This window comes from Lygodium microphyllum, chromosome 25, assembly GCF_053477565.2.
Source record: "Lygodium microphyllum isolate KBCC chromosome 25, Lygodium_microphyllum_v1.1.10, whole genome shotgun sequence".
Lineage (NCBI taxonomy): Eukaryota > Viridiplantae > Streptophyta > Polypodiopsida > Schizaeales > Lygodiaceae > Lygodium > Lygodium microphyllum.
Genome location: NC_141159.1, coordinates 97,199,251 through 97,217,368, shown reverse-complemented (window position 1 = coordinate 97,217,368; position 18,118 = coordinate 97,199,251). Strand labels below are relative to the sequence as shown.

At 41.6% G+C, this 18,118-nt stretch overlaps 1 protein-coding gene across 3 annotated transcripts in view; it reads right to left on the bottom strand.

Annotated features, from left to right (window-relative positions):
- Positions 1-1,445: 1,445 nt before the first annotated feature.
- Positions 1,446-18,118, bottom strand: part of DDL (SMAD/FHA domain-containing protein) — a 48,768-nt gene continuing 32,095 nt past the window's right edge. Inside the window, exons 3-12 of one of the 3 annotated variants that reach the window (XM_087667398.1) lie at positions 4,412-4,440; positions 4,209-4,268; positions 3,636-3,711; positions 3,223-3,280; positions 3,040-3,132; positions 2,811-2,946; positions 2,654-2,701; positions 2,506-2,551; positions 2,296-2,366; positions 1,446-2,194 (exon numbers count right to left, since the gene is read on the bottom strand). In XM_087667398.1, the coding sequence (XP_087523524.1) occupies positions 2,155-2,194; positions 2,296-2,366; positions 2,506-2,551; positions 2,654-2,701; positions 2,811-2,946; positions 3,040-3,132; positions 3,223-3,280; positions 3,636-3,711; positions 4,209-4,268; positions 4,412-4,440 (657 nt within the window). In that variant the 3' untranslated portion in view covers positions 1,446-2,154. The remainder of the gene's footprint in view (positions 2,195-2,295; positions 2,367-2,505; positions 2,552-2,653; positions 2,702-2,810; positions 2,947-3,039; positions 3,133-3,222; positions 3,281-3,635; positions 3,712-4,208; positions 4,269-4,411; positions 4,441-18,118) is intronic. The other 2 variants (XM_087667399.1, XM_087667400.1) reach the window with 2 other exon arrangements.

The following is an 18,118-nucleotide window of genomic DNA, read 5'->3' as shown; positions in this document are numbered from 1 at the left end:
GAAGCACCAAGAGACATCTTCACCAAGACCTAAATCTCAACATATCAAGTCTCCAATATCACACTCATAGATAAGCAAACAATGTCTGCATGCTTAGCATCAATATGAGAAGTTGAAGAAGCCATGATAAGGAAAATATAAAGAAGATGAATAGAGACAAGATATCTTGAGGCATAAATGTGTGCCAAAAATACAAACTCACAAGAGTTCCAAGAGTTTTAGTAAAAAAACACATATAAGAGTTTGGATCTACATTACACAGTGGTGTAGAGAAAAGCAACCACCAAAATGATAATCACAAAGGCTCATCAAAAAAATAAGACGACTGCGATGCAAAATAAGATAAGTTAGGAGAAATTAGAGCAAACGCAACCATGCAAATATCAATCAAACAGTTGGCAACATCAAGAGACCTAAAAATATTATATACCAACCTTCAAAGAATCAAAAACCTTAAAACACAAATAGCTGAAGCAAAAAGCACAAAGCAATAAATGCAACCATGTAGTGGTTAAGAAATCACCCCAACCAAGGAACAAGACAAAAACAATAAACCCAAATTATTGTAGTAAAAATGTAGGTTGAGAATGATAAAAACACACCAAAAGATACCAAGTTTTCAAAGCTGATAAAGACTCATGTCTAGATCAAGTCCAATGAATTGTAAACAATATCAAACACAAATCTACAACACTAGAGATCAACACTAACACACTGTAGATGACTGGTCACCAAGCAAGAGCAAAGCCCAAACTAAAATACAATACCATGTCAAAAGCAGATGTAGCAATGGATATATTAAAAATTGTTATAATAGATTATGTAACACAAGTGAAGAAAATCAAAATACTGCAAAAAAAAACTCGAAAAAAAACACTCAAGAAACGGAATCCATATACCAAATACGTGACAATACAAACTGGGTCATGGAATGTATAGATACTAGCACTTGTTCCCTCTTCCCATCGATCCCTGCCATGAAAGTACGTAGAGTAGTACGACGACTGAAAAGAGAAAGTGCTTGTATAAATAGACCAAAAATATGCCATCAATATGATCAAATCGACTAGCATTAAATATTGATTGACCCACGATGTCTAAATCACCATGAAAATAACAAACAAAAAATACCCTAAATATCTGATTATACTCAAGTCACTAAAACATGAACAAACTCACTTGAGAGTCGATATGTCCCCTTGCACATGTTTTTGTTTGGCGAGGGGAGAGAAAGTGTGGTAGTTTGTTGTAAGGGCTTTGTAACTATCGATGGCATTGGTGCCAAAAACATCTATATAGGGAGTACTCACTCAAGCTTTGATTGGTGTGTGCTACATATGATTCCCTAAGCTCGATGGTAAACACTCGCATGTGCAACATCATGAGGATGTAGTCCTAAGATGTGCCTCAACATTGTATCTTTCTATATCATGAATACAAAAAGAACTCCTTGTTGATATATATCGTCTTTTCGTTGTGCCATTTTTGTGCCTCCTAACAGGTTGACTTGGAAGTCTCATGAAGGTCCGTTACAGGGGGGAGGGAAGCAACGTCGACGCTGTGTGGGTGAAAGTATGGTAGGTGGATATGTGTGGGGTAGCAAACGCCACTTCCAAAATTGCACCCCAAAATGACTTCCATTGCAAACCTACTCACATTTGAATTTCCATGTAACATCTAGTTACTTTTTAACTTGGGTATAAGTAGCCAATCCTCCAAAATCCAACTCTAATGAACATCTAAATCCATTTGTGAGGATTACTTTGTATCGATTTTAAGACCTTTCCTGCTTGGGCACTGCTATGGGTATTTGTGAGGAATACATCATCCATTTTGTTCAGCACAACTTTGCATCTAATAGTTGCACTGAAAATTTTTGATACTACAGGAAAGACACAGACCACTTGGACCAAAGCGTCAATAAATCAGTAATACATTAGGCAAGTATACCCCAGCACAGTGATGTGAATTTTTCTATAGCCAAAACTCTGATGATTGATGTGCTCCAAGAATGGAAACTTGTGACTCCCTCCATTGTGTATCTAGGATAACCCTAGATGTGAATATACCAATACACCCCCAACATTCTTTTAGCAGATACTGCTACAATTAAGCCTGCACAAAAAGCAGTTTTTTTTTTTTAGCTTATTGCTTTCAGCCAGCAGAATGTTCATGGAGGAGGACATATTCCCGGCTGCAGGAAAAAAAAAACACAATCAAACTATGTTTTTTAATGCACAAAGGTAAAGCCTCCACATAATTGCACACATCTGTCAAAGCTAGATTGCAACACACCTGCTATTGCCAAACTTGATTGTATCCTTTTCAAAAAGCTCATAATAGCGCTCAGGTTCAATGCGCTCACCCTGCCAAATCAGATATTAGACAGCAAGAAAGAAATAACAAAGCAGCTTTAGTGAGATAAATGATAACATTCTCAAACATGGACACAGAATGTGAACCAGTTTTAGAAAAGAAGCCCAAGCAAAGAAAGAGAATATTCACATTTATGAAGGTGCCATTTGTGCTCCCAAGGTCCATCAAATATGGTCTGAAACCCACATTTACACAATGCCGTTAATATCCAAGAATACCTTTTGGTATCCATTACAAGCTAGTTATAATGTCCTTTCAAACACATGACAAACATTACTTGACTTCACTTGAGGTGGTACCATCCGCTGCTATTTTCTCAACAAGCCTGCAAAAGGCAGCAAAGCAAATACATTTTGGAGCCATTCGTCACAATGACAAAACGACTCCACCTGAATAGCAATGATACAGCAGTTAATTCATATTGGCTTTTGCACCTGTATTGAACGATGGCATGTTGCTTACTACATGATGGATGATCAGTAGGAACATCAGCAACTCTCCGCTCGCGTCCAAACAAATAGCAACTTAGCCGATGAATGTAAAGAGGTTCTGAATACAGCAACAAGGCCGCTGAGAGCTTTTAGATTCACAATGCACACTTTGTGATCCAGTTATACAAAACAAATATTAAGCCCCACAATCGGGTTACAAAGAGAATGTTACCTCCCAGAGGCTCTCCGTCCTTGAAAATGTACAATCGCCATCGTATGGTGGGCTTTCTTGCTTCTGGTGGCTCCGTGAAACGCAAAGTCACACCTGTAACATAAACAAGTAAAAATGTACGTGTTAACTATAGACAATACGGCTCATTTTGACAAGACTTAAACCGGTGAAAAAGCCTCTCACCCCTCACTTTGTTTGTTTCTGCTGCGAGTTTGCCAGAATATTCAAAAGATGGTTTTTCCTGTCCGCATTAACAGAATGAAGGCAATGAGTAGCATGATAACGTAATTCAATCAGACGGTGCCATATTCACCACAATCAAAAAGTTGCATCACTCAGTTTGCATTCTTAGACCTTGGTGAAGACCTTTTGAAATTTCAACAGAAAGTACGCATGCAACATTAGGAGTGGTTTTCAAATTTAGAAGTGGGATCTCTATAACCAACAAGGAAGACTTAGTTTAGTACAATCAGGGCCACTTGGCAATGTCACAGCACAGGTCAACTTAACTTAGAAGTTGCATCAGTGTAACACGCATTCAAACACCCAAACAAGACTTTAGATCAGCCAAAAACCCTGCTTGGGGGGAACAGTACCTTCGACTTTTGCTTTTCCTGAAGAGCAGCTTCAGTCGCATTCATCTTTGCTAATGAATCACCAGCATCATCAAACCTGAGAAATTTTCACAGTTTCAGAGTTTACTACTGACTGCTGGAGACTGCTGCTTGTTTACTTGTAAAAAATGTCACATACAAACTAATACACATGCTGAACCTTTCAAGCTGATGCTGTTACTAAAACTGTCAATATGAGAAGAGTTCTACAGAAGGAGATTCACACAAACTGGAGAGCCATCAGAAGGCGATGTAAGTCTCAGACAACAAATGACATCTACAACTTGTGGGTGCAATCTAAGGAGGTCCCTGTGCTGACTCATCCTCCGTAACAAATGAAGGAATGTACAGCCGCATACTGAGCTATTCAATCTGAATCTACTGCAAGTCTATGGCAGATGGCTACTCATGCATCTTTCAGTAATCAGAGCAGGCCTACAATATATAGACGCAAAGCTAAATGTTTCAGAGTGTTCAAAATTTGCTAAAAAGAAAATATAGCAGGCCACTTCAACTAGGGGATTTGTTTCTTTTAAGAACTGGTCAAGACAGGACTTTTCCAAAGTTTCCAGTGCAGAATTCGTCAGTTTCGCTGACTCGTTTCTTCGTCCAGACCTGGCAAACAATATATAGATATAACAAAGTGTAACCCCAAGCAAGTATTATGGAAAAATACAGACTCCTAAACTTGTCACATAATAAAGAAAGGGCCCTGACTGAAACTCGGGTATTGTATTCTTTTTTTTAAAGGAACTTACCAGTTTTCAGTGTCATGGTCTTTTACAGCCTGCAAAACAAGAAATTTCAAGCCTAAATTAGACAAGCAGTTCCATGTAATAAAAGACAGTCAGCATATAAAAAGTGCATAAAAATAAAGGCAGATGTTTTACAAAATTTGCAAAAAGGGATAGGGGGCAAAGCAATAGTACACACGCAATACTTGGTTTGTGCAAGGCTTGCAAGGGGTCTAACAATAGATAACAAATGAGTATGAGATGGTGAGAATTACAAAATGCTCTATATTTAATAGAAGGTAAGAAAAATATATTAATGCACTTCAAATTGGCACCTATTTTGATGATGAACAACTCAGCTTGCAGTGGCATTGTATGTAAGAAGAAGACAGCAAACATCCTGAGGTGGCTTGGCTTCCTAGATGCTTTTGGCAGTTATCCACTCCACAATTAGCTACCTAGCTAGCACTTTGTCACAAGACATGTAGCAATAAGCTTCAAGGTCGAACCTTTTGAGCAGCCTCTCAGAATGGAAATGTGAGAACAAGTGAGTTAATGAATTGTACCAGCAATGAACTCATTGGATAACAAATAAATGCTCATCTCTATACATCTGCCTCCACCAACCTCCGACAGCCCCCAATCAGTTTGCATGGGCAAGTCTCCTCCCTGACTGCCAAGTGGCACAGCTTCTAAAGTGAAAAGTACTCCTCATAGACATCAAGGAGAGAATCGCACCGGATGGGTAAGCTAGTGACAAGGAAGCTGGCTCAAAGAAGAGGGAAAGAAGGCATTTCATTATGTAAAGGCCTTGGGACAATGTGCATGAAACCAAACAAGTAGGATGATGACATCATTGCTAATTTGCACTCAACTGATCACAATTTCAGCGAATTGCAAATATGCAATAGCTTGCAACTAGGTGCCTCCAACCCACCTACTCAAAGGAGTTGATGTAACTTTACAATAGAACCATGAATCCAACCTTCCATCTTGGATAGGGTGGTGGTAGATGACCTGATTTTACACAATTTACAGCAAGCATAGAATTAAAAATCTGAAATAATTACTTTTCTACATAAATCTTGGACAGCCAACACCTAATTGACCCCCACATTGATGCCCCTTGTAGTATTTATTTAGCTTGTATTGCTTAAATTCAAAGTACAAGGAGGTATAGGCTGTCTCTACAAATTCCAACTCAATTTGGGCACAAATTAACAAAGAACACTTATATGCAAGCCAAATCAAAAATGGATCAGTTTTCCCCTTCAAATCAGCTACAATTTCTGCAATTGCAGCTGCTGCTCTGATCATCAAGTCTTCAATTAATGAACACAAACTTCAAGATGGCTGAAAAGCCCTAACTTCAAGGTGGCTATGGTAGACCCACCATCGAAAGCCAAAATCTTGTAGCCCAGATAAGCATACATGATCCCTTTAAAGGGAAGAAGAAGAAATGTGATGAGAGGAACATTGATTCATGGCTGGCCACTTGCAACGAAGATTGCTTAAAGGGCCATTGCTTCACTTCCCATCAAACGTTACTTTCATACTAATCATGAGTGCCCCCAAAACAAGAAGGCAAAGTCTACCTATAAGACTTCAATAAATACTCTTGAAGCTCCAAGTATATCATTCAAAATTTTATTCAAAGATTGTTTTGTTAATGCTAGTAATAGCAATAGTAGTTCCACTAATAAAATTGTTTTATGTCCCATGATCTCTTAAAGGTCACTGGGTGTATAAATGGCCAAGAAATTACGGTTTTATTCGATCACGGTTTTATGCTTATCAAATTTATCATGTCCAATATTCGAAGGGCCCTATGGTGGATTGTTGGGATCAAGTGGTACCAGACTTGGATCTTTTGATCCAACAGTATCATCAGATTATGGATTTCCGACTTATGAGCCTTGACCATGTCAATGTCATTCTTAGCATACAATAGTTCTTTGATAAATACTCATTGTATATTAATTATAAAAATCATATATTTTCTTTTGAACTTGATGATCCTTTCCATTTCTCACTAAAAGAAGAATGGCATGATCCACTTCTATATCGATTACAAAGATCTCGATAAGGTGACCATCAAGAGTAAATATACATCACCTAGGATGGATGACCTTATAGATAAACTTTGTGATACGTAGTATTTCACCAAGATCAATCTTGATCCAGTTACCATCAAATACAGATAGCTTCAGAGGATGTCTAAAAAATTGTATCTTAAATGCAATATGAAATATTATAAATTTTTCTACCTTTTGCATTGACCAATGCTCCTGCAACTTCCCAACAGATGATGAATGACTTATTTCGACTATATCTCGAAAAGTATAGTCATTTTTCTCGACGGCATCCTTACTTCTAGTAAGTCGTTGGAGAAACATACCAAATATTTATGTATCGTCTTACGTCTCTTAAGGTGAGAGCAATTGTTTGCCAAACTATCCAAGTGCAAATTTTTTCGCATGGAGTTGGTATACCTTGGTCATATCATCTCAATTGATGACATTCGGATTGATCTCCAAAAGGTACAATTAGTGCTCGTTAGGCCAATTCCAAGAACTGTTGGAGAGCGCAGGTAGCGGAAGCGTGAAGATTTGCAACAAGGGAAATGTGCAAGTGAGTGAGAGTGAGAGTGACGAGCTGATTTTGGTGTACCAACAATGTGTTGGTACACAAAGAATAAAATGTATTTATACTTAGGGCCCATAAGGGTGCATTCACATGTACAACATAACAATACACGTGTAAAATACACGGAGGTGAAAAAAGGGCCTTTACATCCCAATAACCTCCCACTTAAAGGTCCGGATTGAACCTTTAGCCAACTCCCACTAGTCGTATGCAATGCTCATGCTGAGCCTTGCCTAGACTTTTAGTGAGAACATCTGCAGAGTTGTCCTGTGTTTTGATCTTGGTCAATGTGATTAGACTATCCTCCAGAATCTCTCTGATAAAGTGATATCGCACATCAATATGCTTTGTGCGTGAATGATACATGGCATTTTTAGCCAGATACACAGCACTCTGGCTATCACATCCCAACACTGGAGTACTTATACACATGCCGAGATCCTCTGCAAGTCTGCTCAACCATATAGCTTCCTTAGAAGCTTCAGTAGCTGATATGTATTCAGCTTCAGTAGTACTCAGTGCTACGATGTTCTACAACATGGAGCACCAAGAGACGGCCCCTTCAGCAACTGTAAAGACATACCCGCTAGTGGACCTGCAAGTGTCTAAGTCACCTGCCGTGTCTGCATCACAATAACCCTGCAGATTAAGTGGCCAGCATTTGACATAAACCTGCTGACAACTCCCACTACATGAGCAATGTCTGGACAAGTAGCCACCATAGCATACATAAGAGAGCCACAAGCTGATGCATAAGGGACTCCCTTCATAGCATTGGCTTCCATGTCATCTTTTGGGCTGTTGGCTTTACTAAGCTTAAGGTATGGAGGTAAGGGTACTCCGAGAGGCTTAGCTTCATCCATGTTAAATCTGTCCAGTACCTTTTCAATGTACTTTTCTTGAGATAAGAACAGCAATTTCTGCGTTCTATCCCTACGAATCCTCATGCCCAATATATGCTCTGCATTCCCCAAATCTTTCATGGAAAAAGCTGATCTCAGCTGATCTTTGAGAGCATCCAAGCTAGTCTTTCTCTTCCCAGCTAGCAACATATCATCCACATACAACACAAGTATGATAGGGCTGCCATCTGTATCCTTTTTCATATACAAACAATGATCTGCATGGCTGCGAGTAAACCCATGAGAGAGCATAAAGTGTCAAACTTTTTGTACCACTGTCGCGGTGCTTGTTTCAGCCCATATAAGCTGCGTTTTAGTTTACACACCAACTGATCTTTTCCAGGAACTACAAAACCCTCGGGCTGTTTCATGTAGATCTCCTCATCAATGTCACCATGCAGAAAAGTTGTTTTCACATCCATTTGGTACAGCTCTAAATCCAATACAGCAGTGAGAGCAAAAAGCACATGTAGTGTGGTCATCTTCACGACAGGTGAAAAGACCTCCTAGAAGTCAATCCCTTCCTTCTGTGCATACCCTTTGGCAACCAATCTTGCCTTGTACTTGGGTTTCCCATCAACTGTCTTTACTTTGTAAACCCATTTGTTTGGAAGAGGCTTTCTTCCTTTGGGCAACGACACAAGATCCCAAGTATCATTAGCATACAGAGATTTAATCTCTTCCTGCATAGCTAGCTCCCACTTATTGTTGAATTTGCATGACTTGGCCTCTTTATATGTCAGAGGCTCACTCTCATCAGTACGCATCACATAATGCAAAGAGGGGTCATACCTATGTGGTTGCCTTCTTAGGCATGTAGACCTGCGTACCCAATGATCTACATTCTCAAGAATCGGATCTACATCTGGAGGCATGTTATTTTCACCATTTATTGGCTGCTGTAAGCCATTTTCAGCATGCTGTTCATGCTGTACAGCACCTTCATTTTCATTTCCAGCACCTGCATTTTCATAATCAGCAAGTCTATCTTGCTGTCCATGACCTCCCTGCGCTTCTATTTGCTGTCCATCATCATCTGGCTCAAAGATAACCGGCTGATCATCAGTTTCAGCCTGTGGTACAGCACCATGAGGCTCATCATATGGAGTAATAGGTGGCTGCAAATTCTGAAATTTGACCTTTTTCATGTCTTCATCAGAGGCTAAAGTACTTTTCAGCAACTTTGCCTCATTAAACACAACATGCCTTTGGTGGATTTCGGGTCATGTTTATTCCTCAGCTCATTTCTAACATGCACAAAAGCATCACAGCCAAATATTCGTAAATGGTCATATGAGGCCGGCTTGCCAGACCAAACCTCCTCAGGGATACCATTATTTAAGGACCTGTTTGGAGAGCGGTTGCAAATGTGAACCGCGGTTTTAAGTGCCTCTCCCCAAAATTCATGAGGGAGATTAGCAGTGGACAGCATGCACCGCACTCTCTCACATAGGGTCCTATTGTATCTTTCAGCCACACCATTAGAAGAAGGGTTGTAAGGGGCTGTAAGCTCCCTCTTGATTCCATGCAAGTCACAAAAGGACTTAAATTCATTAGATGTGAACTCACCCCCATTATCAGTTCTCAAGCATTTCAGCTTTCTACCTGTCTGAGTGGTCACAAATGCATGAAAAGTTTTAAAAACAGTAAACACTTCACTTTTCTTTTTCAACAAATAAACCCAAATCTTCCTGGAACAATCATCAATAAAAGAGGCAAAGTATGCAGCACCACCTAACGATTTCACAGGCATGCTACATACATCAGAATGCACTAAGTCCAAGACATTTAACTTACGGGACACACCAGAGTAAAAGGAATTTTTCATTTGCTTTCCAAACTGACAGTCATTATAAAAATCAAGTTTAGAGCCTTTTCCATCAACCCTCTTCAAAGAGGTAAGGACATCAAGTCCTTTCTGGCTCATATGGCCTAATCTCTTATGCCATAACTCCAAATGACAGCCAATTTCAGCAACTGCAAGAAACTTGCCATTCAAAGCTTTACAGTGCAGACAATACAAAGTGCCCTTCTTGGTTCCTTTAGCAATCAGCATGGAACCCCTTTTTAATTTCCACAAACCACCACCAAACAGTGTGGTGTAACCATGCAAGTCAAGCTGTCCAATAGATAGTAAACTCTTCTTGATGCCAAGCACATATCTAACATCTTTCAACACAAGTTCTTGCCCATTATCCAAAGACAAGTGTATGGTGCCAATCCCATCAATGCTGCAAGCATGATTATTTCAAAGGTAAACCTTGCCATAACAACTTGCATCAAAAGTAGCAAAGCACTCCAAGCATGGAGTCACATGGAAAGAGACACCAGAGTCTACAATCCAAGTCTGAGTGACACCATCATCAACTGACAAAAGTGCATCAATCACATCAGCCTTGGTAATCTGCATATCCTGCATGTGACATAGAAGGGCATTATAATCCATTGCACATAATACATCAGCCTCTGCATCCGAGAGATCCTCTATAACAACACTGGAGGCCGCATTGGCCTTTTCCTTGCCTTTGCCTACCTCAGATGCATCTGTCTTTTCCTCTTTCTTCTTTTTGTCTCCTGCATTCTTTTTTCTCTCTTGTTCCTTCTTGTAATACCTGCAATCAGGCTTCTTGTGGCCCTTCCGACCACACTGATAGCATGTAACATCACTCTTTTCTTTTCCTTTGCTCTTGCTCCTACTTCTCTGTCCAGCATTTGCATTTTTCTTTTCAGCCCTGCCTCTAACATTATAAGCTGAGTTGCTGCCTTCTCCACTAGACTTACGTCTAATTTCTTCATTCAAGATTAAACCCCTCACACCATCATATGTGAGATTGGGGTTATTACTAAGAGAAACAATCAAAGTCTCCCAAGAGTCAGGTAATGTCATGATCAAAAAGATCGCCCTCAACTTATCATCAAAATCCGAATTAGCATCCTTGAGCTGATTTAAAATACCAGTAAAAGCACTCAAGTGCTCAGCTGCAGACTTGGACTCATCCAGCTGCATATTCACCAACTTGCGCATTAAATGCACCTGATTAACGGGTGTGGTGATCTCATAGGTAGTCTTCAACTTCTCCCATATTGCATGACCAGTGTCTAAACCCTTAATGTCTATCAAAATGTCATCAGTGACACCCATCTTTATATAAGCCACAGCCTTTTTATTGACTTTGGCCCAATCTGCCTCAGACATTTGTGCGGGTTTATCCTTCTGCAAAGCATCCTCACAATCCTTTAAGAACAATATGCCCTACATACGATCTTTCCAAAGATCAAAACCCTGACCATCAAACCGTTTGATTCCCATCAAACTCTTAATGTCAGAACTGGAAGAAGTTGCTGCCATTTTTATCACAAACACAAGTGTAAGTGCACTATTCTGCAAGAGCACAAGCTGAACCAGCAAATACACTGCTGTTCTTGCCCAACCAGCAATAATCCTTCGCTGTTTTTACATAAACCAGCCGCCGCACTGACAAATAATGCAGAAATTTATCAAATTCTGCATAAAATCCCAAATTTCCAGGTCCAAATGTGCGCAAATGTCAGGCAAACTGACTCAGCTGAGCAAAATTACATCAATACATGAAAAACCCCAATTTTTATTGGTCCAATGCCAAGAAATTTTACTCGGATGAGCAAAATTCCAACAAATTTGGCAAAATCCCCAAATTAATTGAGGTTAATGCCCACAATGTCTGCAATTTCTGACATAGATGTCACTGTCGAGCATAAACAGCATCAAATATGGGAAAAGCCCCAAATTTCCAGGCTCAAATTTGCACAAATCTGAAAACTGTGCTTCCACGCGCGAACCCCTGTCAGTAAGGGGCTGCTTGCAGGAAATTTAAAAAATGAAAGAAAAATGCCTGAAAAAAGTGACAAATCTGCTGCCGTTGACCAGCCGCCTGCTGTCGTGACCTGGAAACTGCCGCCTGATGCCAGGGAAGCTGTCGCCAGCCTGTCGCCTGATCAAACACAACCTATCCTGCCGCCGCCTGATGAAAAACGACCTGTCCTGCTACCGCCTAATCAAAAACGACCTGTCCCTGCCTGCCAGGTCAAAAATGACCTGTCGCCTGACTGAATCTGCTGTCGCATGTCAAAAACGACCTGTCCTGCTGCCGCCAGGTCAAAAAACGACCTGTCCTCGCCTGCCAGGAAAAAAACGACCTGTTGATTTCGCGCGAGCGAAACACTGGAGATGCCTCACCCAGACTCCGAGGAGCGCGAGGATGCACGTAAGATTGATCATGATTTATTGTAAATACAAAATGCTAAAGTCTAAATTGTAAAGTATAAAGTTTAAACTTCAAAGTTCAAAGTTTAAAAGTTAAAACAACAAATTTTAAATGTTATGGTTAAGTGTTTAAACTTTACCTGCTTCGGACCTACCTATGCTCATCATAGCCCTCATCATGCGTAAGTTAGTGCGGCAATAGACTAGCCGCTCTAACTGTCATGTGCTAAGCCGATTGCGAATCTTTGTGTGAATGAGAGAATAGGCACTCCAATTTCTCTCACATGTACCCGAAGAGCAATCTTGGGCAAAGGCCCTCATGGCTAAGGGCTGAAGGGTCTCCAGTGCGTATCCAAAGTTTTGCCACCAAAATGAAGGCTTCACAAGTGACTCTCTCCTCCAACAAGTGGGAGAAGCAAAAGCCACATGCCCTCTCTAATCTGCATAGCATCCTAGCTCCTCTAGCATTGCATTGTGGTCATCAACAGGGACCACATGAGTCAAATAAGCAAGTTGGTCTGAACGGAACTCTCTATCATCCATGACCGCCGGTGACTTGTAGACTGGATGTACCGATGCGGCAAAACCATGGATGGCCTTATACATCCACGTCCATCTCCTCTCTGCTATCTCTAAAACATGTGCACGCTGTGTCTTTGTGATCACTATACAAGCATGTGCCTCCGCCAATGCCGCTCTAAAGAAGTGAACGAGAAGGCTCATGGTGGACCCCTCGCAATCACTCATACATAACACCCTATAAAAGGAAGTCACGACAATGACAACGGCACGGACTTTTTGCCAAAACTGCTCATTAAGGCACAAGCGTTACTGCATGGCTTTGGCCTCCTCTGTCTCATACTCATCCCACTCATTCCATAGAGTGGACACCACTGTCGGGCTGCACCTCATAAAGGCGCTCCAGCAATAACCACATGTAAGCAAAGCGAGTTTAAGAAGGCTTCTTCAACTCCAGTGTGCTATACTCACGATACATCGCAAGCACCTTTACCTTTACCGTGAAGAATGTGACAATTGATGTAGCTTTGTGGACCACCCTCTTCACCCACTTGAGCTTCCCAATGTCCTCCATGAGCAAGTTCAAACAATGACTTGCACATGAAGTCCACACAATGGTAGGAAACTTGGCCTCAAGCAAACGGCCCATGCGCCAACAATTCAATGCATTGTCGGTAACAACTTGCACCACATTTGAGGGGCCCACCTACAACCACAATTATGTATAAATCAAATTTCAATTATGAACCATGATATTCTCATAATGAAAGAAAGTGAAACAAATTTAAAACGCAAATTGCAATGTATACCTCAATGATAGCTTGTCGAATGTGGGGGTAGATGAATGCGCCCGTCGTTTTTCTCTCCCTCTTGCTGGTATCTACGGCCCGCAAAAAGTAAGTGCCGAGTGGACATGAGACAAGTATGTTGATGATGCCCCGTTTCTTACAATCACTCCATCTGTCGGTGAGAATGGAGCAATCATATTTTATCCATGTGGCCCGAATAGGATCAAGGGCTCTATCAATCCTCTCCTTCTCTTCATCAATCTTTCTCGTCCTCGTGCTGTTATATGTGACACCGGTCCATCCTTCACATGGACCCACATTGGCAATGGCTTTTACCATCTTCTTCCATTGCTCTTGCTTTAGGACATTGAACGCAAGATTGCACTCAATCACCGTGCGTGCAATTTCAATGTCCGCAAGTCGTTGCCTTTCTCTAAGAAAGGCAACCGATCCACGCACATGACCGGGAGCTTGAGAGAGAAACAATTGTCTCTCCAACACCGCATGAGCCTCCACTCTTTGTCTTTTATCAGAGCCGGATACAGATGTGGAGCCCCCACCACCAATGGTAGAGGCCTCTCCTGCATCAGTTAAAGATACGCCCACATTGAATACTTCCTCGTTAGTAGGCATAGGAGTTGGTGCCGATAAGCCACTTCCTCCTCTTATCTTGGCGAGAATCTCCTCCGCAATGTTTTGAGGGATTTCCTTGCATGGAGCAACTTGCCCCCCTTCCCCCCCCCCCCCCCCCCCGCGGTCTTGAAAAGATGTTGGAGAAGCCAAGTTGCACCACTTGTATAGCGCTTCTCGCAATACTTACATGTCCAATGGTGGGAGTTGGACTTCTGTGTGTCCCTCTCCACATGGATCGTATGCAAATTGAAGGCCTTGTGCTTCTCACAAGTCATGTTGCCGATGACGAATAAAGAGGCCCCACAGAGAGAGAGAGAGAGAGAGAGAGATGCTTGAGTCTCGACTCTCGACTCTTGAAACTTGAGTCTTAAAAGTTGAAAGGGAGGGAGACTCGAGAGGCCCGAGGGTGGGGGTAAAGTTAAAAGAGCAAGAGTGAGAGAGAGGAAATGGGAGATAAGAATGGCAAATGCTTTGATAGGGTGCGGAATAGAGGCCTGAGGGGATGGGAGATGAGATTGGAGAATGGCAAATGCTTCAATAGGATGCAGGAAAGAGGAAGATGAGAATGGTAGCTTGTAAGTGCTTGCTGAATTGGTGTGGAAGCATGGAGGAGAGAAGCATCTTTTGTAGATGAGAGAAGGGTCAAAGTTCAAAGTTCAAAGTTCAAAGTCTAAAGAGAGAAGGAATCCAAAGAGAGGGCTGCAAGCTAGAGCTTGGAAGGAATCCAAAGAGGAGCACCTTTTAAGTTTTGCATGGTTGGAATTTGGAAAAGGGAGGTGGGGTGAGATATCCAAGGCTTCCCACCCCCTAAAAAGCGCAACAATGCAGGAAAAGCGCGAAACGCGGGACGCAGAGGCACAGGAAACGTGGAACGAGGACACGCAGGCCAGGTGGCTGAAAGAGGCCAGTTTTATCGTACGAAATCGTTCCGTACGGTACCGTACAGATCGTATCGTATAGACTGTTCCGTACCACATACGGAGACAACTATGGTGGCGCTTGCCTGCGTGGCCTTGCCTATCCATGTGATGACTCTAACACCCCCTCTCAGATTCTGAACAAGGTAGCAAACGGAGGGATTTGGAATGTTGGCGAAGTAGAGCCTGGGAAAGTGCCTTCATAAACAAATCTACAAGACTGTCTTCGGTCTTAGAGTATTCCACATCGATGGTCTCATCCAAAAGCTTCTCCTTGATGAAGTGGTACTAGATCTCTGTGTGCTTCGTCTGGGCATGAAATCCAACATTCCATGTCAAGCCAATGCAACTCTCATTGTCGCACCACAAAATAGTAGGACAAGTCTAAGGGCAACCAAGCTCCTCCAACACTTGTCGAAGCCACACAGTCTCACATGTGGTAGATGACACGACCCAATACTCCGCCTCAATCGAAGAGAGGGCAACCATGAGCTCATTCTTGCTACTCCAAGAGATAGTACCAACACCCAAGGTAAAACAATAACTTGTAGTAGACCGCCTTTGGTCCACATCACCAGCCCAATCCAAATCACTCCAACTTGCAAGAACAAGATCGGAAGTACTTGCACCTACTGTATAGGAAATCCCAAGGTCAAGGGTCCTCCTCATAAACCGTAGTATCCTATGAGCAACCTATCAATACACCTGGTAAGATGCACTCATGAACCCAACCAAGAGACCTACATCAAAACATAGATCAACCCGTGTGCATAGCAACTAGAAACGTCAAAAACATTTAGAAATGAAACATTAGAAACGTGTTTCATAAGTTTCTTTCAAGAGAGTAAAATAAGAAACACAAGTTTTTTTATATAGGGATTTCAAATAGCTTTGACTAGGGAAAGAGGTTATAAACCTCTATGGAACACTCTCTTAAACAAAGAATGGCCAATTGAGCTTGAGTGATAATAGAGTCAATTGAGAATAATAAGTTACATATCCATGATCCATTATTGACTTATCACATCTGTCAAAGTTAGTCTTTGAACAAGCTATACTATGGTTTAGAACTCAAGCATTATGATTCATACATATCATATAAAGAAAATTGAAATTAACATGGAAATAGCCTATCTACAATATAGACTAAGTCAAATTGCAACATCATGATTCTCATTTCAAAACAAGCTAACAAAATGTCAAAATCGAGAATGAATCATAATATATCATAAATGAGACTAAAGTCGTATGATATCCAACTCTCAAGACATGAATAGATACTAGATTGGCAAAGTCCAATAACTAAACAAAATCACAAAAAAATTAGTCTCTCATCCAAAATCTTGAGCCCTCATGAGTCATCACACATCACCACCATCATGTTTGGCATTGCCCAATAGTTTTCGTAAAAGAAACCATGTTTTGGATTCCAACTCACCAAAAAAAAAAAACACCTACATTTTTTACTCTCAAAAACGTTTCATAAGTTTCAAATTCAAAGAAATGAGTTTCTTAGTTGCTACGCCCATGTGTTGAGAAACCAAATCAATGATCCAATCAGCTAATGATAGCGGGTAGCATCCGCCAAAGAAGAATCTACGCATGAAGTAGCCTTCCAATTCAGATCCATAGGAGTAGAAATGGACCGACAATCCTTCATCTCAAAAGTCACCAAGAGCTCCTGTACATATCTCTGCTGAGAGATGAAAATCCCCCTCTGAGTTTGATAAATCTCGTGGCCGAAAAAGAAATGAAGAAGTTCTAAATCCGTCATCTTGAACTTTTGATATAACGTTGCCTACGTCTCTTCGACATTCTGGGCATGGTGACCTGCAACAATCAAGTCATCAACGTACAAAACAAACAACACATGACCACCTTTGAAGTGTGCACATAAAGCTACGGATTGGCCCTAAAGCACCGATATCCCAACTTTGCCTGGAGAAACTAATCAATCTTCTCCTTCCAAGCACATGGAGCCTACTTCAAGCCATACAAGGCCTTCTTCAACCTGTAAACCTTCCCATCTAACAAACCAAAACCAAGAGGCTGCTCTACATAGATCTCCTCCTTCAAATCGCCATTCAAGAAGACCGACTTCACATCCGACTGAAAGACAAGCCATCTCCTATGACCAGTCAAGGATGAACAGCACGAATAGTCGCCATACAAGTAGTAGGGGCAAAAGAATCATGGAAATCAACACCGAGCTGCTGAGCAAAACCTTTAGCAACAGAGCCTTATGCTTGTCCAAAGAGCCATCACTATGGTACTTGATCTTGAAGACCCGTTTGACACCAATCAGCTTCTTATGAGAGGGACGAGGCACAAAGGACCAAGTGTCATTCCGCTCAATAGCCTCCAACTCGACTTCCATCGCTTTCCGCTAATGATCACACTATAAAGCCTCCTTCACAGAGGTAGGCTCTCTATCTTGCATAGCACAAGACATCAAGCAGTAGTTAGAGCAAACAAAATCCATAGTATGTGTCTGATGCCTCCGTGACCTCCACGGTCCATCCTACAATTGCTACTCCTCAAGGACCCCCCTCAATCCCTAAATCTTGAAGTGTGTCACGGGCCCAACAAGGAGGGGGTCAGATTTGGCCGTGGCGCTCTCTATCGGCTGCAGTTTTTGGAAGGTCCACCGACAACGAAGGACCAATCGGAGAATCCCGTGGCTAGGAAGTAGGCTCCTCATCCGAAGAAAAGTCCTCAAGAGACATAGACTCAAGAGAAACACTTGTTGGGGCCCAGCTATCACTGGGATCTCCAAGAACAGGGTGGTCCTCACCCCTCTCTAGGGCAGAAACCTCCACAAACCAAACGTCACGGCTTGTATAGACATTCCACTTTACAAGATCATACAATCGGTAGCCTTGAGATTGCGAGCTATAGCCCACAAACACCCGTCTTCTAGAAGCTGCTTCAAATTTGTCACGTTGTGTCTTCGGAATGTGAACATAAGCATCACACCCAAAAACACTGAAATAAGAAACATCATGCCTCATAAGGAGTCATGTCAACAACAGCGGAAGTAGGGGAACGATTAAGAATGTGAACTGCAGTAGCCACAGTCTCAG